This window comes from Ctenopharyngodon idella, chromosome 3 (assembly GCF_019924925.1).
Source record: "Ctenopharyngodon idella isolate HZGC_01 chromosome 3, HZGC01, whole genome shotgun sequence".
NCBI lineage: Eukaryota > Metazoa > Chordata > Actinopteri > Cypriniformes > Xenocyprididae > Ctenopharyngodon > Ctenopharyngodon idella.
In genome coordinates, this window is record NC_067222.1 from 36,985,881 (window position 1) to 37,013,840 (window position 27,960).

Here is a 27,960-nt window from a genome sequence, read left to right on the forward strand (position 1 = left end):
TACATCTTAAGCTTATCATATTTCATTGTGTCATTTTTATTTTATTTTATTTTATTTTATTTTATTTTATTTTATTTTATTTTATTTTATTTTATTTTATTTTATTTTATTTTATTTTATTTTATTTTATTTTATTTTATTTTATTTTATTTTATTTTACCAAAATGTCTTCTTATATGTCTTCTTTGAATTTCTTCAAAGCTCATAAAAGCTTAAGCTTATTATGTTTCATTAAGTTTTATTTTATTTTATTTATTTATTTATTTATTTTTTTGAAATGTACCAAAATGTGTTTTCGATTCTTTCAAAGCTCATAAAGGCTTATTGCTGTTCTACAAGTTTTGCTTCAGGAGACATGCAAATGAAGTGGCAATCCAACACAGTACCAATTACACAGTGATTGTTTATTGTACAAAATATCTCTAAAACAACTAATGAATGTTTATTGTTATTAATATTGTTATTAATATTACCCTGATATATGCCTACATTTTGTTGATGTCCATTACTGTCGGTACATTTTCTCTCGGTCATACCGTTTGTCCCCTGAGTATGCTCCAGTGCTGTAGGTGGCGCTGTCGCACTTTCAGGAAACTCTCCCACTGCAGCAGAAGTAGGAACACGGTGTACGGCAAATCATGTAGCAGCGCCTTTGAAAGACTAAGGTAGTTTATAAATATTCTTTTCATATTCTGCACTTACTATGTCAGTATATTAAATATATTCTACTGTTAGCACTAGATGTTTTTTTTTTTTTTTTAAAGTACATTGCGGCTAAAGTTTGATGTTTTTGCTAAGACGCTACCTGACAAGTACAGCTTGTAAACAAATACAGAGACAATCGAATTTAAAATAACAGCTATTAAAGGTAATAAAAGGCGTTTTTCATTCCTTCTCAGTGGTACAATATCAATGCTCCAAATATGCCATATCAACAACATACAAGCTCGTATAGTAAACCTGAATGCAGTTTTTGTATGGTATGATAATGTCATTGTAATTCCTCTAATGAGATTCAAAGTTTTTGGTGTTTATGTCTCTTACAGTTACAGTAAGTTGAAACTTGTGGAAATTGTGTAACAATGAATCGACCAAAGCCAACAAGCATCAGGCGTCCTAGTAACACCAAACCATCAGGTAAGAGTGTTTAGCTGTGATTACGGCAAAGACGTAAATTAATTAACCTTGCGTAATTTTCAGACACATCTTTATCATCCTGTGTCCCTCAGGTCACCCACCTCCAGGGGATTTCATTGCTCTTGGAGCCAAGAGTCAAGGCAGTGAGCCGAAAGCAAACCCAGCTCTCTTGAAGCCACCGTCCACCGTTTTACCCCCAGACCGCAAGAGAGAGGCAGCTTCATCCCTGCCCTCTTCCTCCAGCCTGTCCAGTCTTTCCAAACGGCCCAAGCACTCTAATACTCCACCCAGTGCCCTCTCACGCCTCGCTGAGGTGGCTGCTGTTGACAAAAGATCAATATCCCCTTCAATCAAAGAGCCATCTGTAGTTCCTATTGAAGGTGAGATTCAGAAAAAAAAAACTTTCATCCATTTAATTTGGTATGTTTCCATTTTACAGCAAATATTTTAGTATTTACGTGTTACTTTAGACATCCGTATTCCAATCCAATGTTCATATTGTCATAGACCATGTTTTTACACCCAATGTGAATTTACACAACATGTGATTGATTGTTTTTCAGTCTCCCCTGCCGTTCTTCTGGATGAGATTGAGGCAGCGGAGGCAGAGGGTAATGACGACCGCATCGAGGGTGTGCTCTGCGGGGCTGTCAAACAGCTGAAGATGAACAGAGCCAAGCCTGACATGACGCTGTACCTCAGCCTTATGTTTCTGGCCAAAATCAAGCCCAATGTCTTTGCCACAGAGGGTGTGATAGAGGTAGATATAATCTCCTGTGCTATAGTACTGGAATTTACTGCTGTTGCTGGTGACGTAGCTTATTGTGTTGAATGTCTTTGATCAGGCTCTCTGCAGTTTGCTCCGCCGTGATGCCTCAATTAACTTTAAGGCCAAGGGGAACAACCTGGTGTCCGTGCTGGCCTGTAACCTGTTGATGGCCGCCTATGAGGAGGATGAAAACTGGCCTGAGATATTTGTCAAAGTAAGCAGTCAATCTGGCCAGCTTTCCTATCTCACAGTAATCATAGTACTGATACACTGTCATTGTGGTGTCCCACAGGTCTACATTGAGGACTCTCTCGGTGAGCGGATCTGGGTGGACAGCTCGCACTGTAAAACATTTGTTGATAACATCCAGACTGCCTTCACAACAAAGATGCCTCCTAAGAGTATGCTGCTCCAGACGGAAGCAGGGCGGTCAGGAGGCGACCTCAGTGCAGGTTGGTGGTCCAAGACTATTCTCAGTCATGGATTGAAATGTGTATTTTAGTAAAATATGGTTTAACTGACTTAAAATACTGTAATTTAGGGAACAGCCCTCATCCTTCCACTCCAGATGAAGATGAAGGTCAGACTGAGCTTCTAATCGCTGAAGAGAAACTCAGTCCAGAGGATGATGGACAGGTTATGCCAAGGTAGGGAAGTACAGATATTTCAAGACAAGGTAGCAGTCTTTAATTATAAAGGGCTACATTACATTGAATAATTATGTTGAGAACTTGAAGTAATGTTTACTAAATTGAGAATGCTACGTTACATAGTTTTGACTTCAAACGTTTGGGGTTCGTAAGAAAATAATACTTTTATTCAGCAATGATTCATTAAATTGTTAAAAATTCACAGTTAGGACTTTTACTTTGATAAACACTGTTCTTTTAAACTTTCTATTCATCAAAGAATCCTAAAAAAAAGTCTTAATTTCTACAAAAATGTTTTCAACACTGATAACAATAAGAAATGTTTCTTGTGCATCAAATCATCATCAAAATCATCAGAATTCAGCTTTGCATCACAGGTATAAATTAGATTTTAAAATATATTAAAAAGTAAAAAAAAGAAATTATTTGAAATTGAAATAATATTTCACAATATTACTGATTTTACTGTATTTTTCTTAAAATAAATACAGCCTTGGAGATTTTTTTTCCAAAACTTCTTCATGGGTACATGGGTATGTGGATGTGTGTAACCGTTATCTGCCTCGGTTCCAGGTACGAAGAGCTGGCTGAAAGTGTGGAGGAGTACGTTTTGGATGTTTTGAGGGACCAGCTGAACCGTCGCCAGCCCATGGACAATGTGTCCAGGAACCTTTTGCGCCTTCTCACAGCCACCTGTGGTTATAAAGAGGTCCGACTGATGGCCGTGCAGAGACTTGAGATGTGGTTACAGAATCCCAAGGTACAACAAGGTGGACAAAAGAGAGGAAGTGTCTTTGTCTGAGAGTGTGAAACCGCATATCTAAAGGTTTGTTCTTGTTTGATGCTTTTCCAGCTGACTCGGCCAGCACAGGATCTTCTCATGTCTCTGTGCATGAACTGTAATACACACGGCTCAGACGATATGGAGGTCATCTCGAACCTCATCAAGATCCGCCTCAAACCTAAAGTTCTCCTCAACCACTACATGCTGTGTGTCAGGTCTGCATTACACCTTCAAACCTGAACTCTCAGGTTATACTCCACAAAATTATAAGTTAGTACTTTAAAGGGTTAGTTCACCCAAAAATGAAATTATGTCATTAATTACTCACCCTCATGTTGCTCCACACCCGTAAAACCTTCGTTCATCTTTGGAACACAAATTAAGATATTTTTGATGAAATCCGAGAGTTTTCTAACCCCCCATAGAAAGTAACATAATCACCACTTTCAAGGCCGAGAAAAGTAGGAAGACATGGTTAAAATAGACAGCGTGACCACAGTGGTTCAACCTTAATGTTATGAAGCGACAAGAATATTTTTTGTGCGCAAAAATAACAACTTTACAACAAGGAAGAGAAGAAATTGTTAAATAAAGTCGTTATATTTGTTGTTTTTTTTCCAGTCACTGTGTGTACCAGTGGAGCTTTGCTGGCATCTAATCGGGAAAACCTGATATTGTGCCCAAACAAAATATTTTTTTGAGATATCATCCTCAAATTTGGAACACAACTTGTTTAGATTTATGGCTTTGATTTTTATAAAATAATGTTCATAAATCATTTTCATGAACTTCAACTTTATAACTTTTTTTTTTCACTTTTTTCCCCTGCACATTTTAAACTTTTACTTCAGCAATAATCTGCCTTGGGTCTTCTTTAAAATTAGACCAAACTTAAGTCTGTGATCCCAAGCTTCAAATTTTTATGACAGTTTTTTTGACATGGGCATTTTTGTCTTCTAAGGACCTCAGAGTAACTTTTTAAATTGACGCACAAGGATCAAAGTCTAAAGTAATGTTAAAGTAACGGTACACAAAAATGATGGTTCGGTACGTACGTACTTGGATCTTGCACTTATTCGGTAGCAGCTCGCTCTGTGTCCTTAATTATTTTTCAGATGAGTTTGCAACATCGAAGTATATTGATACAAACGATATTGTCCCATCTTAGGGGCAGACTCTGACTTTGAAATTACTTTCCGCACACAGAGAAGTTCCACAGGTGCAGTGGTTAAAACAACACTGAATTCATTCGGTACACATGTGTACTGGACCTACACCAAAAGTTTTTGGTACAAATACATGTACTGTTAGACCCCAAGTAAAGTCTAAATGCTTTTTTGATTTTATGTACCTTTTTGTATTTCTCATGTTCTGCAGGGAACTTCTGAATGCTCACCGAGATAATCTGGGCACCATGGTGAAGTTTGTGATATTTAACGAGTTGTCAAATGCCAGGAATCCCAATAATATGCAAGTCCTCCATACTGTTCTGCAACATAGCCCAGAGCAGGCACCCAAGGTGACTTTTCAACCAACATGATTGGCTTCATACACAATTACAAAAAACTGTGATCAATGTTGTTTTCTAGGGCAAGTGTCACTGTTAGTATTGCTCATACTTGTTTTTAAGAGCCCAAAACCTTACTATCAAACTTTGACATATTCCAGTTGTGATATGAACGTGAAGTATGGACCCGAGAAGTTTAATAACATTTATTTTGCATCCTGTTGTTTTGTTTTGTCCCCAGTTTTTGGCAATGGTGTTCCAGGACTTGCTGACCAATAAGGACGACTACCTGCGGGCATCACGGGCCTTGCTTAGGGAAATCATTAAACAGACCAAACATGAGATCAACTTCCAGTCCTTCTGTTTAGGCCTCATGCAAGAGAGGAAAGAGGCCAGTTATGTGGACATGGAGTTTAAAGTGAGGACTATATAGATCTCTTTATTATGTGTAGTTTCTTAAAAGACAATCTGTTTTGATGTATTGCCTGTACTTCTTTTTTTTTTTTCTTTTTTTTTTTTATCCATCTCAGGAGCGTTTTGTCATCCAAGTGACGGATCTCTTGACGGTGTCCATGATGTTGGGAATCACAGCTCAGGTCAAAGAGGCCGGCATTGCGTGGGACAAAGGAGAGAAGAAGAGTAAGATGTTTTATACTCTTAGTGCCTCATATCCAAGGGCCTGTTTACATCTGGTCACTTCATGTGTTTTTACTGATCGGATAGCTATCTGATTTGTTAAAACGGTTCCATTTACACTTGGCCGCATAAATGTGTCTCTCCCCAAAACGAATATATATCCAATCTTCAATTCCCACGCTATATGCAAATTTAGCGGAGTTCACGTCAATGAAAGCAACAGATATGAGCTGCATTTTATTTATCATCAGCTAATATCAAGACCAAAGACCGCAATAGGAGAGAGAGCGACATCTGCACTGGTAAGATAATTTTGTCTCCCTACTTTTAATGAAGATGATTGTGTGTTGAGCGTCTGCGACTTTCTTTCAGTTTCATTTGCGGCAGTTTGCGCGTTGGCTTGCTGAAGAGATACTCAGCTACTCATCTGCGGCAATGCGTGTTGCTGTTGCGCTATCATATCTGACTAAAACATGTCATATAGCCTATAACGTGCTCTCAGACTTTTTTTTTTTTTTTTTATTTTTTTTATACCATTTTTGGAGGAGTAAAATTTACATATGTGGTTTCACCAACCAGATGCATTTACACTTGTCCAGTTTCATCTGGAATGTGTCTCAGACCACCTCCTGAAGTGGTTTGAGTGATCGGATTTAAATCCATCTCAAGTGTTTCTGAGGGCTGTTACACCTGGTCTTTTCACGATCAGAAGTGACCAGGTGTAAACAGGCCCCAACATTCAAAACTGTTTCTATGGTAATGAGATTGCAAATGTGTCTGTATTTCAGATTTGGAAGCATTAAGGTCCTTTCAGAACCAGATCGCTGCCATCCAGAGAGATGCTGTGTGGTGGCTACACTCCGTGGTTCCTACCATCAGTAAAGTGGGACCTAAAGATTATGTGCACTGGTATGTATCAGAGGGATGTAGGACTAGTTTTGTTATTGTTAAAAGCACAATATGTAATATTTTTGGATTAAAATATCCAAAAAAACATTTTTGGAGCTTGATTAAATAAATGCTTTTTTTTATGAGGAGGAGGATGTTTTAAGCTATGAAACTTGCAGGATGTTTTAAAGGGTACCACAGTGTGTTTAAACAACCAGCCTATAATGGTAAAAATCCACCCACTCTGTTTTTTATAATACCCATAAATCATAAACAGTCTCTCGAAGCAGTTCCAGATTTCTCCCTACTCTTACGTAAGAGTAGGAGCTCAGAGGAGGAGCTAAGCTAATAGGGCAGGTAAGCCCTGTCTGACTGGTAATGATCTGCCCTATTAGCTTAGCTCCTATGTGCCGAAATAAGTCAGTAAAGAGTTATTTATTTGCGCAAATAATTTTAAGCTGGACTGCTTCACAAAAGAGGGTCAATTTAATGCTGGATTTGCACAAAAGATGAGTTGAATCAACTTAACTCTACATAAATTTATCCACTAACCATTTAGAAATGTTCAGTTACATTCTAAAACTTGTAACTTTTTCCTGAGTCTCTCCATCAGTGTCCAAATCCGGTTCGAACATGTAAGGTTGAACACCGTTACTGTCAATTTCTGACATTTTGGCTATGTGAGATTCTCCAGTTTTGTTGTTGCAGGGCATGAGTTGTTAAAGCTCTGCCCTCTTCTGGAAAGGGGGCCAGCAGCTCATTTGCATTTAAAGGGACACACACAAAAACTGTGTGTTTTTGCTCACCCAAATAGGGGCAAATTTGACAAGCTACAATAAATGATCAGTGGGGTATTTTGAGCTGAAACTTCAGACACATTCTGGGGACATCAGAGACTTATATTACATCTTGTGAAAACGGGCATAACAGGTCCCCTTTAATGGTACGAAGACCTCTTATATGTCAAGTTAGTCATATATGGCAAATTTGATTTCTCATGTCATGACTGCTTTAAAATATGATTCAAGTTTTTTTGCAACAATAACAATTTATTTAATATTTCATGACCATTTAACACCTTTGATGGAAATTTTAAATTAAACTGTCAGTTGTAAGGCTGCTTGTACGACTTTGCATACAGCAGATTGTTATTTTACTGATTGTTTTGTTGTGTTTCAACAGTCTTCACAAGGTGCTTTTCACAGAGCAGCCTGAGACCTATTACAAATGGGACAACTGGCCACCTGAGAGTGACAGAAAGTGAGATATCTTCTCTGATTGAACATCGTACAGAAAGACTGGTTGTTAGTCCTATCTTTTTCATAGATGCTAAAGTATATCTCCTGTTTGTTAGTTTCTTTCTCCGGCTGTGCTCTGAGGTTCCTCTGCTGGAGGACACTCTGATGCGCATCTTGGTGATCGGTCTCTCTCGTGATTTGCCCCTGGGCCCAGCTGACGCCATGGAGTTGGCCGATCACCTGGTGAAGAGAGCTGCAGGAGTTCAGTCTGATGGTAAGACAGCGCTCCTGACAGTGCACACATATCTTAATCATTAAAAAACAGCTCAGACCTTTTTAGTAGTGGTCTGGTCTGTTTTTAAAGCTAGCCATGTGATGATGTTTGTCTTCCTGCATCTTCAACTGTAGACTTGGAAGTGTTGCGAGTCGAGAGGATCCAGCTCATTGATGCTGTGCTGAACCTTTGCACCTACCATCACCCAGAGAACATCCAGCTTCCTGCAGGGTATGGCCTTTACCTTTCACCCAGTTTATTCCCTGCTGTTTTTCAATTCTGTTTTATTATGCAGTGATTCACCAGCTATATATAGCCTAATAATTATTGGGTGTCATGGACTATTTGCTTTGAAAGTTTAAGCTACCCTGTGGTCTGTCCGCTCCTAAAATCTGTTACTCTGTTTGTGGGCTGTTTATTCTTCTGAGAGGTGAAATACTTTATTAAATGTTCCATTTTAGGTATCAACCTCCAAATCTGGCCATATCAACTCTTTACTGGAAGGCCTGGCTCCTGCTGCTTGTGGTGGCAGCGTTCAACCCACAGAAAATCGGTGAGGCCAGATATGATGCAATACTTGAATTTGATAATAACATCTAATTAGAACGCTATTATATCGCTGTCACTGATGGTTTCAGGTTTGGCAGCGTGGGATGGTTACCCCACTCTGAAAATGCTCATGGAGATGGTTATGACAAAGTAAGTGTTCTGCATATTATGTGGAAATGTGGTTTTATGGATATTTCAGCTCTTGACTCTTCTTGATATTTCTTTTGCTCTCTTCTCAGTAACTATTCCTACCCTCCGTGCACGGTGGCCGACGAGGAGACCAAAACAGAGATGATCAATCGAGAGCTGCAGATTTCTCAGAAGGAGCGGCAGGAGATCCTGGCCTTTGAGAGCCACCTGGCAGCTGCCTCCACCAAGCAGACCATAACAGAAACCAACAGCCTTCTGCTGTCCCAGCTCACCAGCCTAGACCCCAAGTATGACTTTCCATTTGTCGCTGCAGCGATAAGCCAGTGTGTTTTTAAAGAAACTGACCCTGTCTTTGGTTTACTTCTCTTCTCAGGGGACCCCCACGTAGGCCACCACCTCTTGTCCTGGACCAAGTGAAGAGTCTGAATCAGTCTTTGCGCCTGGGCCATTTGCTCTGCCGCAGCCGCAACCCTGACTTCCTGCTCAATATCATCCAGAGACAAGTAAACACTTTCATATGCTTGCGGAGCTGTTTTTTATAAAGAGCCATGCTAAATTTCAGATTTTCCCCCATCCAGGCCTCCTCTCAGTCTATGCCGTGGCTGGCTGATCTCGTCCAGTCCAGCGAAGGATCCTTGGACGTGCTGCCTGTTCAGTGCCTGTGTGAATTCCTCCTACATGATGCAGCTGATGACGCCTCTTCCATTGATGATGAGGAGGAAGGAGAGAGCAAAGAGCAGAGAGTGAAGAAAAGACAGGTAAAGCTCAGCCTCGACCTCACATTTCTGTTGTCTTCTCAAGAGGCCATACAAATTTTTTCCCCCCGAAGTCATCTTATAATGTTGTCTTTAAACTAAAGTTTAGTTTTACATGACCGTTTTTCCAATCCCTACTGTAGTAGATTTGTTAGGGTGGGCCAAGATGCTGAATATATAAAACTACCATTAAAACGTCTAAAGTCAAGATTTTTTTAAAGAAAGCTACAGTAAAGATGTTTGTAATCTTACAAAAGATTTTCATTTCAAATAAATGCTGTTCTTGTGAACTTTCTATTCATCAAAAACTCCTGAAAAAAAGGTATCACCGTTTTTTTTACAAAAATAATAAACAGCACAACTGTTTTCAACATTGATAATAATAATAATAATAATAAATGTTCCTTGAGCACTAAATCATCATATTAGAATGATTTCTGAAGAAACATGTGACACTGAAGACTGGAGTAATGATGCTGAAAATTCAGCTTTGACATCACAGGAATAAATTGCATTTTAAAATATATTTAAATAGAATAAAATTGTAATAATATTTTACAATATTATTGTTTTTACTGTATTTTTTTTCCTCCTCATCTTTCCCATCAGAGGCAGCAGAAACAGAGGCAGCTTCTTGGGCGGCTGCAGGACCTTCTGCTGGGTCCTAAGGCTGATGAACAGACCACATGCGAGGTCTTGGACTACTTCCTGCGCCGTCTCAGTTCATCTCAGGTGGCCTCTAGAGTGCTGGCCATGAAGGTGCGGTGTTAATTAACCGTCCACCAGTGCTTGGTTCATTTAGACACTTTAATAAGATGGTTGATTGTGATGTGTTTATCAGGGGCTGTCTCTGGTGCTGACTGAGGGAGGATTAAGAGATGGAGAGGAGAGGGATCAGCTCATGGAGGAGGACTCTGGAGATGCAGAGTTACTGCCAGGCTACCAGTGGCTCCTTCAGGACCTCCCCAAACTGCCTCTGTTTGACAGCGTGAGAGGCTTGACGGCCAGCGCCTTACAGCAGGTCAGTCCACCTACACAGTTACATGATTATCAATCTTTGTAACTTGATCAGCTTATTGTGTTTGTGTGTTTTTTCTTTTTTTGTCAGGCCATTCACATGGAGACAGATCCTCAAACCATTAGTGCATACCTGATTTACCTATCCCAGCATGCACCAGTGGAGGAGCAGTCCCTCCACAATGACCTGGCCTTGGTTAGTCTAAACCTACAGCTTTTTATCTGTCTGAAAAAAGCTCTAATCTAACCTCTTTCCTCTCCCCTCTCTGGTGTTTCCTGTCTTCTCAGGATGTGGCTCGTCTGATAGTGGAACGCTCCACTATAATGAACTGCCTGTTCGCCAAGCACTCCTGCAGGCCAGAGTCTGACGCCGTTCTCTCCGCTCTGATCACCATCTTCTCTGCCTACATCCGTCGTATGAGGAAGACAAAAGAGGGAGAGGATCTGTACAGCTGGGTAAGGAACGATTAACTGGACTTGAAATTCAAATCAGCTTGTGCACATGATTAAAGACCACATTTTAAACCTCACAGTCAGAGTCTCAGGATCAAGTGTTCCTGCGATGGACCACAGGAGAAACAGCCACCATGCACATTCTGGTGGTCCATGCTATGGTCATCCTGCTCACGCTGGGTCCTCCCAAAGGTGAGTGTCTCCTCTGCTGCAGTGTGTGGTGATGGATTCTGCCTGTACTTGTAGTAACAGCTACTGTGATTGTGGTTTTTAGGGGAAAGTGAGTTCTATATATTGCTGGATATCTGGTTTCCTGATAAAAAGCCCCTTCCTACTGCGTTCCTTGTTGACACGTCTGAGGAGGCCCTTCTTTTGCCAGATTGGCTGAAATTAAGGATGATCCGATCAGAGGTCTCCAGATTGGTCGATGCAGGTATACATATCTCGTGTTTATGAATACAGATTTCAAAATACCGAATTTGATGCCAAGGAAATACCAAAGTTGTTTTATTTGATTTATTTGATTAAAAATATTGTAAAATATTATTATAATGTGAATAATACATTATTATAATATATTAATCTATTTTAAAATGTAATTTATTCCAGTGATCAAAGCAGAATTTTCAGTATCATTACTCCAGTCTTCAGTGTCACATGATCCTTCAGAATTTGCTACTCAAGAAACATTTCTAATGATCGATTTTGAAAACAGTTGCTGATTAATGTTTTTGTGAAAACCCTGATACATTTTTTCAGGATTCATGAATGGCAAGTTCAAAAGAACAGTATCTATTTGAAATAGAAATCTTTTGTAACATTGTATCTTACTGACCCCAAAGTTTTAAAACGGTTGTGTAGTTCAAGTCAAGTTTATTTCTATAGCACTTTATACAATACAGATTACAGAAAGCAGCTTCACAGTAATGCCAGACAAATTCAGTTTCAGCTATAAGCAGCTCTAAGAAGACCATAGTATCATTATTCACCTCAGTTCAGTTCAGTGTTGAGTTCATTAACTGTGTAAAGTTCATCAATTATGAAACAAGTTCAATTTCAGCTCTACAGAAGACAAGAGTGTCATTATTCAGCTCGATTCAGTTCAAGTTTTGTTCTCATCCAATAGTGTCAGTGCAGTCAAATCGATAATATTACTGAATATTAAGTGTCTTTTAAACCCCAACGTCAGTTAGTTGATAAACTGAGGTTTGTGTACAAGTCCGAATGGGTTTCTCTGTCATTTGCAGCCCTACAGGATCTGGAGCCCCAGCAGCTGCTGTTGTTCGTCCAGTCCTTCGGGATCCCTGTCTCTAGCATGAGCAAACTGCTGCAGTATCTGGACCAGGCCGTGTCGCATGATCCTCAGACACTGGAGCAGAACATCATGGACAAGAGTGAGGATCTTTCATTTGGTTTACTCTGTTCTCTCGGCATTCAGTGTGTGAAATGATCCTAATATCATGGATGTTTTACCTGTTAGACTACATGGCTCATCTAGTGGAAGTCCAGCATGAGAGAGGAGCTACAGGAGGACACACATTTCATAGTTTGCTCAGTGCTTCACTTCCTCAACGTAGAGGTCAGGATCTAATACCTTACACCAAGGGTTTAGTCAGCACTGATTAATGGTGCTGTTTTACTCAGTTTGAGTTACTAAAATTATTAAATTCTGTACTAATGAGTCCTTCGCTGATCTGATGTGTTACAGACAGCTCAGAGGTGAGCAGGGCTAAGGTTACCGTTGAAACGCCCCATGGCTCCGTAAAGATGAGAGCAGTTAGTCAGGTGCCAGTGATCGGCCCAGAGGATGATCTCACTGGGATCCTACTACAGGTACGACATCTTGCTTTGATCTACTTATGCTGATTTTTTAGAGGGGTTCTTTCTCCTGCCGAGATTTATTTCTACTATGTTATTAATAATAATATAACAATCTTTTCAGAGCTGTGGCACAGCTGCATATGCTTCTGACACGGTCAGTCTTAAGCCCCGTTCACACCAATAATGATACCTATATTTGCGTCCAGACCAACGAACGATAGTGGTCTGTTTATTCTAAGTTCTGCAGTTTTAAAGTGTGTACAACATGTTTTTGCTGTTCTTGTTGCATTTACACGGCTTTAACCAGCAGATGTCCTCAGCATGCTATGTTTCGAGTGAATAGCTAGTGCAATCGATCTAATCTAACAGTGAATGTAGCTCAATATAGTGGAATAAAAACAATGCATAGTTTTTTTAAATGCACTTTCAAAGGAAGCAAAACAATGTCGTTGAAACAAGCGCTGGATACCTGAGGTAATTTTGTGTTACACTGTTTGCTATAGTCTGGCATAATGATCTCATCGTTAATACTTTTCACCATTTATTCCGAGGGTATGACTGATTGTTTAGCATATATCCATTTACTTTAACATATCCTTGAAAAGGGTGTTTGACTTGCGCGCAAAAAGTATTCTCTTCGCTTCATAACATTAAGGTTGAACCACTGCAGTCACATGGACTATTTTAACAATGTCTTTAGCACCTTTCTGGACATTGAATGACGGTAATTGGGTGCGTTCACACTTGTAGTTCGGTTCGTTTGGTCCAGACCAAAAAAAACAAACATTTAGTCCAGGTCTGATTAGCATTCAGATTGGCAATTTTATCACCGAACCAAAAGATACCGAACCTAAATGGATAGGGACACGTTCACAACCTGATTGGTTGACATATTGCCTATTTTGAGACTGAACTTACCGAACATCCAAAACAATACTGTGTGCTGAGATAAATGCACTCGTTGTGTGTGCGTAGCCTGCATATGATGGTATTTTGGCCAGCTGGGAACTCGTGAAGAGCTTATAAAATGTGTAAAGGAGTCAAAATAGTGGCGGGAATCCATCCGTCACACTCAAAAACAATCTGCTGCGTGCGTCTGATGCCTGTGATGGACAAACTTGTGACTATGATGAGAAAAACCGATATGCGTGAGGATTCTGTCCTTTTTAGAGTCTCATCTTCCTGTTTTTGGTTCAGTTTACATGTCTTTGTTCCGTGTTGCATTCATATATCATTCAAACCTGCACCAGAGTTTGTTTGGAAGCGGACCGAGACCCATCTTTTCAGTGGTCTCGGTCCGCTTGTTTGGTGTGCACAGGGTTCGGATGGCGGCGTTCACACGTTCCGAACCGCACTAACAAGTGTGAACACACTCTAAGTTGCTTTCTATGGGGGATTAAAAAAAACCCTTGAATTTCATCAAAAAATTTTTATTTTAATTTTAATTTGTGTTCCGAAGTTAAACGAAGGTCTTAACGAGTTTGGAATGACAAAAAATTTCACTCATGTCGTTCCAAACCCGTAAAACTTAATCTTTGGAACACAAATGAAGATCTTTTTGATGACATCTGAGAGCTTTCTGTGCCTCCATTGACAGCTATGCAATTGACACTTTGATGCTTCAAAAAGTTCATAAAGAGATCGTAAAACTCTTGAACAAACCTTGAACAAAGCTCAAACGTGCTGCATAACACACAAGAATGAACGTCATTGGTTCTCGCACGTCAAGCAAACATGCGTGAGCTTCTGTTTACCAACTGATGTGTGAGTTGATGAATGTTTATATGTGAATAAAAGCCTAAATTTAATCTGTTCATCATATAAAGCAATCGTTTCTCTTCAGAAAATTTGGACTGAAACCATATAAATTGTGGTATCTTGTAAATTGATTTTTAAGAATATCAGTTTAGATCTTTATGACTTGACAGTGATGCTGTTGATTCTTTTTCCCCATCTAGCTCTTCCCTCTGAAGGTGGATCCTCGCTGGCCTCCGCCCCCGGTCCGGCCATTGTCATTAGCTCTGCAGCAGACCCTGGCCCAGGAGGTCCTGCGGGCACGGCAGGGTCACATCCAGCAGGGTGGCGCTGCCGGACGACTCCTACAAGCCTTAGCAGCCCTTCTAAACTCTGCCCACGCTGGAGCCCTGGTCATGGCAATGCACCACAGCCATACGATCTCCTGCCCTCTACTGCGCCAACTCCATCTTTACCAGGCACCTAACCTACTCCTACCTACATATTCACTATCATCACTGGTGCTTCCTTTTGCTTGCTCACTTTGTCTACTTCTCTTTTTCTCCTCTAGCGGTTGGTGTCTCAAGACGTTGGCTTCTCGTCACTGTTCTTCAATGCCGTTGTGCAGATGTTGACGTGGTTGGAGAACTCAGCGGTAGAGACGGGGCCACTCCACAGCCTGCTGAAATCTCTGGCAGCTCAGTACTCTCACAAACATCGCATCACAGATGGTGAGTCACTCCTGTTCCTGAATCTTAGCTGTACATGTCACCTTTGAAAGCACGTATTCAAACTGACAACAGAATTAGCTGAATCAGGTCAGAAAATACAGTCAGTTGATTGTTTTTAGTCCTAGCATGCTCTTCAGGTGTATTGACTGTGTCTTGTCATCAGTTCGTACAGGATTTCTGCACTTGGCTGAAGCGCTGGCATATAGACGAGATTCTGAAGTGGCAGCGAGGGGCATTATTGCCTCTCTGAGAGCTGGAGAAAAATGCAACGCTGAACCTGAACTCATACGAAAAGGTATTTAAACAGTACAGGGTCCTCCAGTTCTCACTTAAAGGGTCACATCACAATGAATCAAATTTTCTGTGATCTTTTAAAATTAGAGAGTTTATTTTACTGTAAAAAAATGTTCTAAAATGTTTAGAAATCAAAGCTCCCTCCCAAATCCAAAAAGTGCATGTATTGAAACTAAGCCGCCAAAACTACTCTTTCCATACTGAATACAGTAACATATAACTGTTCACATTTACACGTCAAAGATTCTTTGGTGTTCAGAGGAAATAGATTAGATTATTAGTAGATTATTTGTAAATATCTGAAGAACTGAAGGCTAAATGAAGTAGAGTTCGACAAACCTTGTGTTTTTCCTGGTTTGTGTGTAGCACCTGCTGCTCTGCACGTGAAATATACACTGTCCCTTAAAGTTGCGAACAGGTGTAGCAACAGATCTTTTCTTCCATATTGTGATGTACATTCAAGTGGAACGGATTATCGAAAATGAAAAAATGTAGGGCAGGACTTGATTCAATCCATTGGTTGCTGATTGAATCGAGGCAGATCTGAATACGAGTTTGCGGCATACATCACCAGAGCAAAGTATGTTGTTCCACAGGAAGAGTGAGTTATAACATTTTGATTAAACATTACAAGGTGAAAACAAAAAAAATTGTAATAAAAAAAAGCATGGATGAATCATTCACAATAAGATTAAAAAAACTGAATGAGTTTTTATTTAATGCCAACTTTAAGCATTCGCACAACTTTACCCAGTCTAAAAAGAGCATTTATTAAAACTAAGTTGCAAAAATGACTTCAAACGACTTCACTATGTTATTATTCATAGAAGACGAAAAAGAGGGAGGGTTAAACAAACCTTGGGCTGTTCCTGGCTGTGTGTCACTTTGCAACTAAATAATACATTGTCCCCAAAGGCCCCAATATACTCACAGGCAAGTTCTTTTTCGTTCTTCGCTTAGGGGTAAAAAGAAGTTTGAAATATGTGACATCCCGACGCCTGCCACACTTCTGAGAGTGACGTTTAGATGAATATGTAAATATGTGCTGAATGCTTTTCTTTCAACAACAAAATAAGTAAAAATGACAGCGGTGAGAATACAGTAGTTAAGAAAGCATCTAATTCATAGCGATGTGGATGTTTGCACCAGCTCTGCAATTCGGCCCTCTAGTAAAGTCATGTCACGTTTATTTATATAGCATTTTATACAATAAATTACTTAAAAGCAAGCAGCTTTACAGTATTAAACATGAAAAAAACTGTCAGTGTCACTATTATAAAGCAGTTCTCCAGTGTGTTCATGTTTTTACTTGTGGACGTCTGACCTCGACAGACTGAACAGAAGAAATGAACCGGAGAAGATTTCACGTCAAGCAAGGCAGAGCCTCAGAGCCACGCCTACCTATTACATCATTGCCATGGACCAATGGTAGTTTGAAGGTGTTTACCAGCCTAGACTTTTCCAGAAAGTTAGCCTTGGCAATCTTTTTTGAACTCCTGAAACGAGCATCAAAAGAAATTCATTTTGGCCTGATTTTGTTCAAACGACCAGTTCGTTCTTCAATTTCCTTGAAGTAAGAATTCATACAACATTTATTATTAATAAGTTCATAAACATTATGAGTCAACTGCCCAGTTTCCTTGCAAGATGTTATAAAACATGCCTGAGCGTTAGAGAGGATGGTCTTAGGAAACTAAATCATGACTGTTTCTGGCCCAGAAAGACTTTATTACCGTAAGTGGACATCAGAGGCCGGATTCACGAAACATTCTTAAGAATAAAATTCTTCTTAACTGCCAATTTCTTCTTATTTTCTATCTAAAAAAAAAGATAAGAATATTTTGTATTCCCAAAAACTTTTCTTCTAATATTAGAGAATATTATATAATATACTAAGAATATTCTAATCTTTTTTTCTTAAAGCTGCTGTCCGTAACTTTTTTTGTGTTCAAAATTTACAAAAATTGTATAATGAGAATGTACAACATGAATCCATTTTCCAAACCGTGTTTTTGTCGTACCCAGGATCATTAAGATACACTTCTAATAAGTGTTTATATTCAGACTATATTATACCGGTCTGGTAGAACCGCTGCGGTGTATCACAGAAACTGCGTGACCGTCATAGACATAAACTGAGAAAAGTAGCTCCGGCTACAATGTTCTTCCGCAAGACGCATGCAGTTCTGTTTATTAACTGCTAGAGCGCCAAAAGTGATGGACTGCAGTTTTAAGATTGTTACTAAGATAAAATTTAAGAAGTATTCATATTCTCAAAAAGAGCGTTCTTAAAAATCATCGTAAATAGTTTCTTAAAGTTAGGATAACCTTCAACCTGTCTTAAATACCCAAATGTAAGATGTTTAATGAATTTATTGGGTTGTTTCAAACAATAAGCATTACGACATAGCTAGCTAAATATAATGATATAAAAATATAAAATATAATAAAATATAAAAATAAATATAAAATCAAATATAATAATGATTTTAGCTGGACATGGCATTAAAAACATGATGCTGAGTGATTAACTCAGATTAATAATCTGCAGGCAGTGCAAAAAGACAGGCTTTGAGGTGTTTTTCATTCAACGAGTCTTCAGCAAAACCTGCCTTTCAATCAAATAACACCAAAGACTTTCATTTTCTTCTTGAGAAAAAAAAAACAGATGTTCTTAAGAAAATATTTGAGAACTTGCACTTAGGAACATTCTTGCGCACTTCTTAGAATTTATCTTAAGATTTTTCTTAACTTCTTTCTTAAGAAGATTTTCATGAATCTGGCCCCATGGGGGAAAAAAAAGTATGATATAATCCGTTGAATGTTTAGTGCCTACATTGCACAGCACTTATCTGTGTATGATGTTATTAACTTTAATTATAGCTCCTCTAGGAACCACGTGGTGTACTCAATGTATGCTTTGGAAAATATTTTTGAACTGGTTTGTGGCAAACGTAAGGCTAACAGGCGAGGAGCGAAGGGTAAGTCAGCTCTCCAGAGGCAGTTAAGCTCTGTGTGTTGGTGTTGGAGTGGTTGCCAGCATTAGTCAGTCTCTCCGGAGGGCAGCGTTTGACTCATGCACCATCATCACCATTCACGCTGTCCTTAATGTTTCTCTTTATGATTTTAACATTCCGTTCTGAAACCTCACCAAAACAAAAACAACCTCACACAGGGCCACACATACACTCCAGGGCTTGTTTACGTCCAGCGACGGCTCCAACGGCCAGGGTTGACTTTTCAAACATACTTCCTCATGAAAGTTAGCCTGGTGGGGCTGGAGTCCTAGAGACACTGGGTTACTCAGAAGCAAAGCGTGTGGTCGTTCTCATTTTTGCGATGTGGGATTGGCTGCGATGGGTTGTTTTTCATTCTTTTGGACCTGTGTATGTTTCACAAGAGTGCCGATATTATGAAATAAAAACCTTGTGTGCCTTAGTGTTGCAGGGCCTCATGGAGGTGAAGTCTCCGTATCTAGAGGAGCTGTTGTCCCTGCTTATGACCATCGGTACAGAGAAGGGAACCCCAGGAAACGCAGCAGGCCCCGTTGCCATGGTGATCTCTCTGCTGCTACAGGAAACAGAGGAAAGAGGGGTGAAAATAGAGGTGGATTCCAAAATGTAAGCGCACCATGAGTCACTCTACGCTGCCTCATCACAGATTTCCTTACTGTGTGCTGGTGATACTGTTTCTAGGTGGGGAAGGAACACATAGTAAAATTGGGTTAACACTTTTTTTTTTTTGGATCCCTGTCGAACAGCCAAAGTTACCATAGTACATCACAGTGAGACAAAATATGCATCATACACAATGTGACTAGTGTGATATAAACTAGTGCTTCACAACTTTTTTGACTTTTGTAAACCAACAGTAAGACTCAAGTATCCCTTCCTCAAAGCAGCAAACCAGAAATGTGTTCCTTTATATTATACTGGAAAAAATCACTATTATTACAGTGATTTGCTCTACAGAGTCAAATGTTATGAACTTGTAATATCAAGTTCATAACATTTAATTGCATGTATGTGTGTATGTATGTACACTACCAACCAAAAGTTTGGAATAATTGTTTTTTTTTTTGTTAATAATTAAGTCTCTTATGTTCACCAAGGCTGCATTTATTTTATCAACGAAACAGTAAAAACTGTAATATTGTTAAATATTATTGCAATTGAAAAGAGCAATTTTCTATTTTAATATATTTAAAAATGTAATTTATTTCTGTGATGTCAAAGCTGAATTGTCAGCATCATTACGCCAGTCTTCAGTGTCACATGATCCTTCAGAAATCATTCTGATATGATGATTTGCATAATAATGATCAATTATTACTGATGCTCAAATATTATATAATGTTATATAATATATAATGTTTTTTATTATTATCAATGTTGACAACTGATTTTGCTGCTTAATATTTTTGTGGAAACGGTGATGCATTCTTAAAGTTCATAAGAACAGCATTTATTTAAAATTGAAATCTATAAAACATAAATGCCTTGACTGTCACTTTATCAATTTAATGCATCATTGCGGAATTAATATATATATATATATATATATATATATATATATATATATATATATATGGAGTAATGATGCTGAAAATTCAGCTTTGATCACAGGAATAAATTACATTTTAAAATATATTTAAATAGAAAATGGTTATTTTAAATTGTAATATTTCACAATATTTTTTTTTTTTTCGGTAACACTTTACAACATTAGTTAACATGAACTTAGAATGAACAATACTACTACAGCATTTATTAATCTTAGTTCATGTTAAGCTTAACATTTACTTTTTTTTAACATATACATTTTTAAAATCAAAGTTGTATTTGTTAACATTAGTTAATGCACTGTAAACTCACATGAACAATGAACAACTGCATTTATATTAACTAACATTAACAAAGATTAATAAAAGTTGTAAAAAATGTATTGCTCACTATTAGTTCATGTTAGTTACTGCATTAACTGATGTTAACAAATGAAACCTTAATGTAAAGTGTTACCATTTTTTCTGTATTTTTGATCAAATAAATGCATTCTTGGTGAGCATAAGAGACTTCTTTACAAAACATAAAAAAAATCTTACCAAACCCAACAACTTTTAAATGGTAGTATAACATGCCCCTGGTTGGGAATCACTGACTCAGTTAGTGTATTATTTATTTTGCTGGAAACACTGTGTATTGTCTGAGTTGATGACGGGTGTGTGTCCTCCCTGGCAGCACTGAGTCAAAGAAGCCTGGCTCGTGTTCAGGGCTGTTGGTCGATTGGCTGGAGTTGCTCGACCCAGAGGTGACCTCTGTGTGCTCAGATCTTCAGCAGAAGCTGCTTTTTGCTCAAAACAAGGTAAAATAGTTTCTCTCTAAACTGATCATGTAGGTGTGGCTACAGATTTAGATACATACATGTGAGGGTGCAATAAGACATAAACCTCTTCCTCTCTGTTAGAGAGATCAAAAAGTAAGAAGCATACAGCTAATGTTCCTCTTTTTTGATGTGTTTAAGTTTGTTTTATTAAATATAAAATAAAGGCTAGTTCAATTTCAATGTTTTATAGCACAAGTAATTTATCCATTCACTCATAAGCAGTGTTGGGGAAACACATTATAAGTAACGTGCACTATGTAATAAGATTACTTTTTTGATGTAAAGAGTAAAGTAAGGCATTACTTTATCCACCTTATTCCTGACGAGCCTACTGCATTTTGAATTATGAGTGGCACTTCCGGTTTTGGGAACTTCCATTCAAAAAGACTGAAACAAATCAGTTCAAATCATAAGGTTGCCCTACAAATAAAGCTTATCCATCAGTTTGACTGAATGAGCTGTCAAATTTCCTTCATGTTTTATTTTCAGACTTCATGAGAATGCTACACGTAACGCTTGGTATTTTAACGTGACATAACAAGAATATCTGTGAGCTCTGACATGCATACAGAGAAAATGAATGGGAGAAATACTTCTGGATCCAAGGAAACTGAAACCATGGACTGTTGCTGTTGCAATCTGTTGCTTCTATATATAAGATATGTGTGACTTTCTCATTGTCTGTCTTAGGCTAAAAGCAGCGGTGTGAGTGTGGCCCCCTCCTACAGGCCGTACCTGTTGGCCCTCCTCACGCACCAGTCCAACTGGAGCACATTACATCAGTGCATCAGCTCTCTGCTCAACAAGCACAGAGAGCAGAGGTGAGCGGCTTTGTCAGACACACTCCACTCTTTTTGTTCTCACACCTTCGACATGTGTAACTATGTTTCATCTGATCTCCAGACTGGACCCAACCTCAGCTCTGGACTTCCTGTGGGCCTGCAGTCACATTCCCCGCATCTGGCAGGGGCGAGATCAGAAAACTCCGCAGGTTTGGTCACGATTAATATTACATCACAATTATATTTACAAATCAACACCTATTCAGCAGCTTGGCAAGATAGCTGTTTCTCATTTCACATGCAGTTAATTTAGACAACCATAACAGGGTTAGGGTTTCCACAGTCTTGAAAAAGCTCTAGAAATCAGCATAAATGACTCATGTCATGGAAAAAGGTATAGAAGTTAATTGGTCAAAAGGTTTGAGAAACCTGCAATGGCATTTTTACATGTGGAAGTCTTAAAGGATTAGTAGCATTTCAAGGACCTAATGGTCATGTCAAACTAAATTATGACTGTTTTGGTGTAAGAAAATAGAATTTTTGTTGTAGAATATGGCCCCTTTAAGTCTAGTTATATTGTTAACCAGACCCAAGTGCCATTTGTAGTGATCCAAAGGTCTGAAACTACAATGCTTGGCCACAGATTGTATATTTTTAAGTTTATATTGGCTATGGTGTTTTGTGTGTCTCCTGCAGAAGCGCACCGAGCAGTTTGTGTTGAAGCTGTGTTCTGAGGAGCTCATAAGTCTGGTGGACCTCATCCTTTCTGAGTCAGAGCTGAGCTGCCGTGACTCAGCCACCTCCAAGAGCGCTCTGGACCAGGTCTCCTGCTCTCTTCTCCAGTCCCGCTTGCCCCTCCTGCACAGCTGTCTCCACTCAGACCTGGACAATGTCAAGAAAGTCTCTGAGTACCTTATCAGCTGTGTTAAGAAGTGGGGAGACAGGTACATCCTTTGAGTCTGTATATTACTTTTTTATATATGTCAAAATTAATGCATGCAATTTAATTTTATATTATATAATATATTATATTATATTATATAATATTTAATGCAATTAACGATTTTTTCCATCAACCTATAGCTAAGCATTACATTGTGATCAGGCTATCATTCATTCAAGTGTTTTTAAACATTCAAGTGCGATACAACTCAAAAAAAGAACTTAAATCTGTACTAGCACTGTCTGCATTGAGTTCTCTTTCGCTCTTGAATGGACAAAAACACACAAAAGTATGCCAAAATGCCCACTATCCTCGTGAGCACGGTCTTAAATGAGTTAAATAATGTCTTAAATGACCATAAAGAGTTATGAGGACATCGTGTTTCAGGTCTTAAAGTGACAGCAGCCTAATAAACCTGCTGCTGTCACTGATGTTAATCAAAGAACAAAAGACAGAGAAAATCACTCACCGCTCTTTACTGAATAACTTTTGTAGCTTTAAAAAGGATTAATCTATATTTAATTTATAATTTATGCAGTGTAGACTGTGACTTGTTTGATAACTTTATTCAATTTCTTTATATTTCCTACCTGTCAGATCAAATATTTAAAATAAACTGTCTTTACGTTGTTTGTACATTAATTTGGAGATTAAATGAGAAATTAATACAATATAAAAACTTTAATGCTAGGTGCGATTAATCGCGATTAATTACAGGAAAATGTGTGATCTAAATAGTTATTTGTTTTTTGTTTTTTTTTTATCGATTGACAGCACAATTTCCAAAAAAATATTAAGCAACACAACTGTTTTCAACATTGATAATAACTGAGTATCAAATCAGCATATTAGAATGATTTCTGAAGGATCATGTGACACTGAAGACTGGAGTAATGATGCTGAAAATTCAGTTTTGCATCACAGAAATAAATTATATTTTAAAGTATATTAAAATAGAAAACCATAATTTTAAATTGTAATAATATTTCACAATATTATAGTTTTTTCTGTATTTATTATGAAATAAATGCAGTCTTAATGAGCATAAGAGACTTCGTTCAAAAACATTAAAAATAGTAATGTTTCCAAACTTTTGACTGTGTGTGTGTGTGTGTGTGTGTGTGTGTGTGTGTGTGTGTGGAGAGACTGGTCCAAAATTAGCAGTTTCTCTGGATTTACTGTTTGTTATTTATGTGTTATGTATTATATTTTAATAAAATGAACATTTTTGTTCAACATTTCTTCCAAATTTCAAGTAAAAACAATGTCATTTAGAGCATTTATTTGCAGAAAATGACAAATGGTCAAAATAACACAAATATGCCATGTTTTCAGATCTTGGTTAATGCAAAGAAAACAAGTTTCTATTAATTTTTGAACAACACAATACTAATGATTTAACTTGAGAATAGTTCAGAAATCAATGTTTGGTGGAATAACCCTGATTTCCACTCAAAGCTCTTAAGCGTCTTGACTTTATTCTACTCCTGGTGCGAAAATTTAAGCAGCTCAGCTTTGTTTGGTGTTTGTGACCGTGTGTCCTTCCTCTCGATCACATTCCAGAGGTTTTCAGTGGGGTTCAGGTCGGGAGTTTGGGCTGGCCATGAAAGGGTCTTGATCTGGTGGTCCTCCATCCACATCTTTATTGGCCTGGCTGTGTGGCATGGAGCATTATCCTGCAAGGAAAAAAACAATCTTTTGAGTTGGGGAACATTGTCAGAGCAGAAGGAAGCCATTTTTTTCCCTGGATAACTTTGTACATGGCTTGAGTCATGCGTACTTCATAAAAACAGATCTGGTCAATTCCAGATCATCACCAATCATCCACCAAATTTTACAGTGGGTGCGAGACATTGTGGGTTGTAGGCCTTTCCAGGTCTTCCATTAGAGGAGCAGGTTTGGGCAAAGCTGAAAACTGGATTCATCAGAGAAGATCAGAATCAAGCAGATCCATCTTTGTGAAGGACGCGTTACTTACAAGGTTATCCTGGAAGAAAACTTGCTTCCTTCTGCTCTGACAATGTTTCCAATGATCTATGCATAAAAAAGCCCCCCAAAACAGCAAGGACAACAGTGTCAGACAATTTGTACAATGTTACCAAACACTCTGCCACCCTCACCAACATTGCAAAGCACTGAACTTCTTCTTTAAAAGCCCCCTTAAAGAGGCTGATAAATGTGCGTGATTGCCGTTCCTTTGCTTATAGCAGAAATGCGCTACATCAGGCACAATAGCGGGAAGAGCTGTAATTAGTTCTTGTGGTGTGAAATGAGAGGCAGCTGAAGTCGTTCAGCGCTGTGATCTTTGAGAGAGCTCAGTGTAGTATAATGAATGCGTGAGGATTAAGGCTCCAGCTCTTCCTTTGGCTTCTGTTGTGAGTCGCAGCTCAGACTGGGGCTGTCAGAGAGATCAGACCGGGGCTCTTTGTGGTGGCAGCCCCCCTTCCTTTCATGAATTTGCCTTTGGTTATTAAACCCCCTTAATGAGGGGGAGAAAACTTTGGACAAGGTCAGACAAAAATTACTCCCAGAAATACGATATTTTTAAGTCTAGCTAAGCTGTCTTATGGTCGAGAATGGGCTCGAGTAATACTGGCATGTAAAGCGCATGTTTGGTGGGATAAACGCTTGTGTTTGTTTGGCATTCTCTTCGTGTCTGTTGCTTGTGAGCACAACAGCGGATTAGCAGGCATAAACCACAATTAAGCAACAAAGTTGTTGGTAAGAAGGCCTTTGCTTGATTGGACAAGCAGTTATGACTGTGTTTTCTTCTGTTGGTAATGAAGTCTTTTATTGATACTGGCTGTTTTTTCTAGTTAGACTGTGTTAATCTCTCTATTTTTTTTTAATCTTCATTGTTTTTCTTTTCTTGACTTTAAAATACTTTTGGAAAGTTGATTTGAAATATTTTTTACATAGTATTTTGCTTTTTTAAATTTAGAATTATAATAATTGTTAAAATGGCCCAAAATATTTATTATTATAATTCGTATTTAATACATCATTCTCAATACAATTACTATTATTATTAATATACTATAATTATTATATACTATTATTAATATAAGCAATTATGACTTCATGGTTTCTGGATGATTCTCAGTATTATAAACAGCATTTTATGTATTTAATTAAGAAATATAATAGTTGTTAAATTATTATTATTATTAATATTCAATATAAAAGTGATTATGATAATTTGGAAAGTTAACATGCTATTCTGTCTAAAATGATTTGAAATAGTATTTTGCTTATTTAATTTATAACTATAATAGATGTTAAAGTAAAAAATTCATATTATTATTATTATTATAAATATTTATATATATTTTAATAATATATTTGTTCTAATTATTGCTTATTTAATAGTGTTTTTTTAATTAATTTAAATTAAAACTAATCTATAATAGTAAAGCTTTATGCATAAAAAAAAAATTATATCTTCATATTAATTGTTTTAAAAATTCGATTCATTCACCACAAGACCATTTAAAGTGAATTTGTGAAGGCGAAAGTGATTAAAAATGGTGAAAAACTGAAAGGAAATAGTAACCAGTCACAGGACCTTAGACCTTAACTCTTGATGTTGATGAAAAAACTGTTCATGGTCATCCGTCAAGTCCCCTTCTATGAACTTGACATTACTCGTGGAGCCTCTCCTGGAACCATCTGCAATATAACTGTCAGCGCTGTTGTGTGTGTGCTTTTTTGCCTGTTTAAATTCTTCTTATTTATTGTTTTCATATGTGTGGTATTTCCAGTATAATGAGTAAGAGGTGTCAGACGCTGCTGCTGCAGATCTACCTGCACTTCCCAGAGGTCATCCAACACATCCGCCTACCAGAGGCCACCCTGAGTGCTGAGGGGGCAGCAGATGGCAGCACCTGCAAGGTAACCGCTGCAGCTTGAGACACCTCATGCCATGAGTTTCCTGTTAACAGCAGCTGAAAGATTAATACTCTGTTTATTTTCTGTGTGTACATGTGCACCTTCAGCTGGATGTTCTCGTGCATCGTCTCATCACTCTGCTAGCTGACACAGGAGACTCCAAATCAGCTGAGAACCGTGTGTCTGATGCCAATCTGGCCTGCAGGAAACTGGCCGTATCTCACCCCGTGCTTCTACTCAGGTTTATTACTCAACAATTTTCTGTTCAGTTTAAGAACCAGAAATGCTCTAGTGCAGGGTTTCCCAAATCCCTGGGGTTGATAAAAAGCTAAAAATTAATGAAATCATGGAAATGTAAAATTAAAATAAATAAATAATTATAAAAGCAATTAAAATAAAACACTTACTAAAAAGATTAGGGTTTTTTGTTTACCTGCATGTCATGTGACCATTAAAGGTGATGTGTGTAATTTTTTTTGACTGTACTAAAGCATAAAAATTCCTTGTGTTTGCAGAAACTTAGATACATACTTATTTAGAGTTTACATACTTGTTTCTCCGAAAAACAATGCTACAGCCAGTTATTCTAAATATGTGTTCCGAGTCAGAATGTCTGTCTTTGTCGTCTGTGTGGTCCCGCCCACTGCCAATTTACCCAATAGTATTTCGACACCCTGGGTTGCCAGTTGGTGGAAAACACAGCGTATTGCAGCCATGGACCCAAACGAACTGGGCCAGAGATTGCAGATTCTACCCAACCTAAAAAGAACCTCGGCATCAGAGGCATATTAAAGCTCTGATGCAGTAGCTGATCAACTTACAGTTAAAGGCTCGTCACCTTCCATTGTCAATTGTGCTCGTTCCTGATGCATGTCCTCAGGAGAAACAACTCTCCAATATTTTGAATTTGGACTGCAGTACCTTGCTATAGCTGTCAATATTACATACTGCACCTTTATCGAATCAATTACCCTTGTGTCGAATCAATTACCCCTGTGTTAGTTTCTTTAAATTGGCTCCCGGTCCATTTTAGAATCAAATACAAAATTTTATTGTTCGTGTTCAAATCTTTAAATAACCAGGCCCCATTTGGTAAACCTTTTAATTCCATATAATCCTCCCAGAACACTACGATCAGAGAATCAAAAATTACTTGTAGTGCCTAGAACCAACAGCCTATATAAAGGCGATCAGGTGATAGGGCCAAGACTTTGGAATGAGCTTCCCCTGCCGATCAGGTCTGCCAAATCACTGTCAATTTTTAAGAAATTGTTGAATGCACATCTAATGTTGGTAGCATACAATGATTAGATATGGTGCTTTATATGTTGATGTGGTGTTTTATGTTGTCGATGTATGTTTTCCATTCTTCTACGTGTTATGTAAAGTGCTTTGGTGCAACCTCGGTTGTGTTTTAAATTGTGCTATATAAATAAACAAGACAAGACCTTTAACTGACATCAGAGGACCGTAATAATGCAAATGTGTTGTTAAATTATTGAAATATTAACTTGACCTCTCAGGGACTTAAGCATATAAAAAAACAACAGTATTTGAAATGTATGTAACTTCCATAAT

General features: G+C 38.2%; 1 protein-coding gene across 3 annotated transcripts in view; it reads left to right on the forward strand.

Moving 5' to 3' along the window:
* Positions 1–512: 512 nt before the first annotated feature.
* ints1 (integrator complex subunit 1) overlaps positions 513–27,960 on the forward strand; it is a 32,257-nt gene continuing 4,809 nt past the window's right edge. The window contains exons 1-41 of one of the 3 annotated variants that reach the window (XM_051887837.1): positions 513–665; positions 1,047–1,137; positions 1,230–1,517; positions 1,701–1,897; positions 1,983–2,120; positions 2,199–2,358; positions 2,448–2,553; positions 3,130–3,316; positions 3,410–3,555; positions 4,718–4,859; positions 5,089–5,265; positions 5,378–5,486; positions 5,735–5,785; positions 6,272–6,392; positions 7,554–7,631; positions 7,726–7,883; positions 8,018–8,114; positions 8,345–8,436; positions 8,522–8,582; positions 8,672–8,869; positions 8,956–9,085; positions 9,161–9,340; positions 9,947–10,096; positions 10,179–10,358; positions 10,446–10,550; positions 10,643–10,810; positions 10,888–10,999; positions 11,082–11,240; positions 12,055–12,201; positions 12,288–12,386; positions 12,516–12,640; positions 14,587–14,841; positions 14,934–15,093; positions 15,257–15,388; positions 18,827–19,007; positions 20,625–20,748; positions 21,460–21,590; positions 21,673–21,760; positions 22,248–22,495; positions 26,256–26,385; positions 26,490–26,623. In XM_051887837.1, coding sequence (XP_051743797.1) covers positions 1,083–1,137; positions 1,230–1,517; positions 1,701–1,897; positions 1,983–2,120; positions 2,199–2,358; positions 2,448–2,553; positions 3,130–3,316; positions 3,410–3,555; positions 4,718–4,859; positions 5,089–5,265; positions 5,378–5,486; positions 5,735–5,785; positions 6,272–6,392; positions 7,554–7,631; positions 7,726–7,883; positions 8,018–8,114; positions 8,345–8,436; positions 8,522–8,582; positions 8,672–8,869; positions 8,956–9,085; positions 9,161–9,340; positions 9,947–10,096; positions 10,179–10,358; positions 10,446–10,550; positions 10,643–10,810; positions 10,888–10,999; positions 11,082–11,240; positions 12,055–12,201; positions 12,288–12,386; positions 12,516–12,640; positions 14,587–14,841; positions 14,934–15,093; positions 15,257–15,388; positions 18,827–19,007; positions 20,625–20,748; positions 21,460–21,590; positions 21,673–21,760; positions 22,248–22,495; positions 26,256–26,385; positions 26,490–26,623 — 5,699 coding nt within the window. In that variant the 5' untranslated portion in view covers positions 513–665; positions 1,047–1,082. Of the gene's footprint in view, positions 666–721; positions 869–1,046; positions 1,138–1,229; positions 1,518–1,700; positions 1,898–1,982; positions 2,121–2,198; positions 2,359–2,447; positions 2,554–3,129; positions 3,317–3,409; positions 3,556–4,717; positions 4,860–5,088; positions 5,266–5,377; positions 5,487–5,734; positions 5,786–6,271; positions 6,393–7,553; positions 7,632–7,725; positions 7,884–8,017; positions 8,115–8,344; positions 8,437–8,521; positions 8,583–8,671; positions 8,870–8,955; positions 9,086–9,160; positions 9,341–9,946; positions 10,097–10,178; positions 10,359–10,445; positions 10,551–10,642; positions 10,811–10,887; positions 11,000–11,081; positions 11,241–12,054; positions 12,202–12,287; positions 12,387–12,515; positions 12,641–14,586; positions 14,842–14,933; positions 15,094–15,256; positions 15,389–18,826; positions 19,008–20,624; positions 20,749–21,459; positions 21,591–21,672; positions 21,761–22,247; positions 22,496–26,255; positions 26,386–26,489; positions 26,624–27,960 lie in introns of those variants that run through there. The other 2 variants (XM_051887838.1, XM_051887839.1) reach the window with 2 other exon arrangements.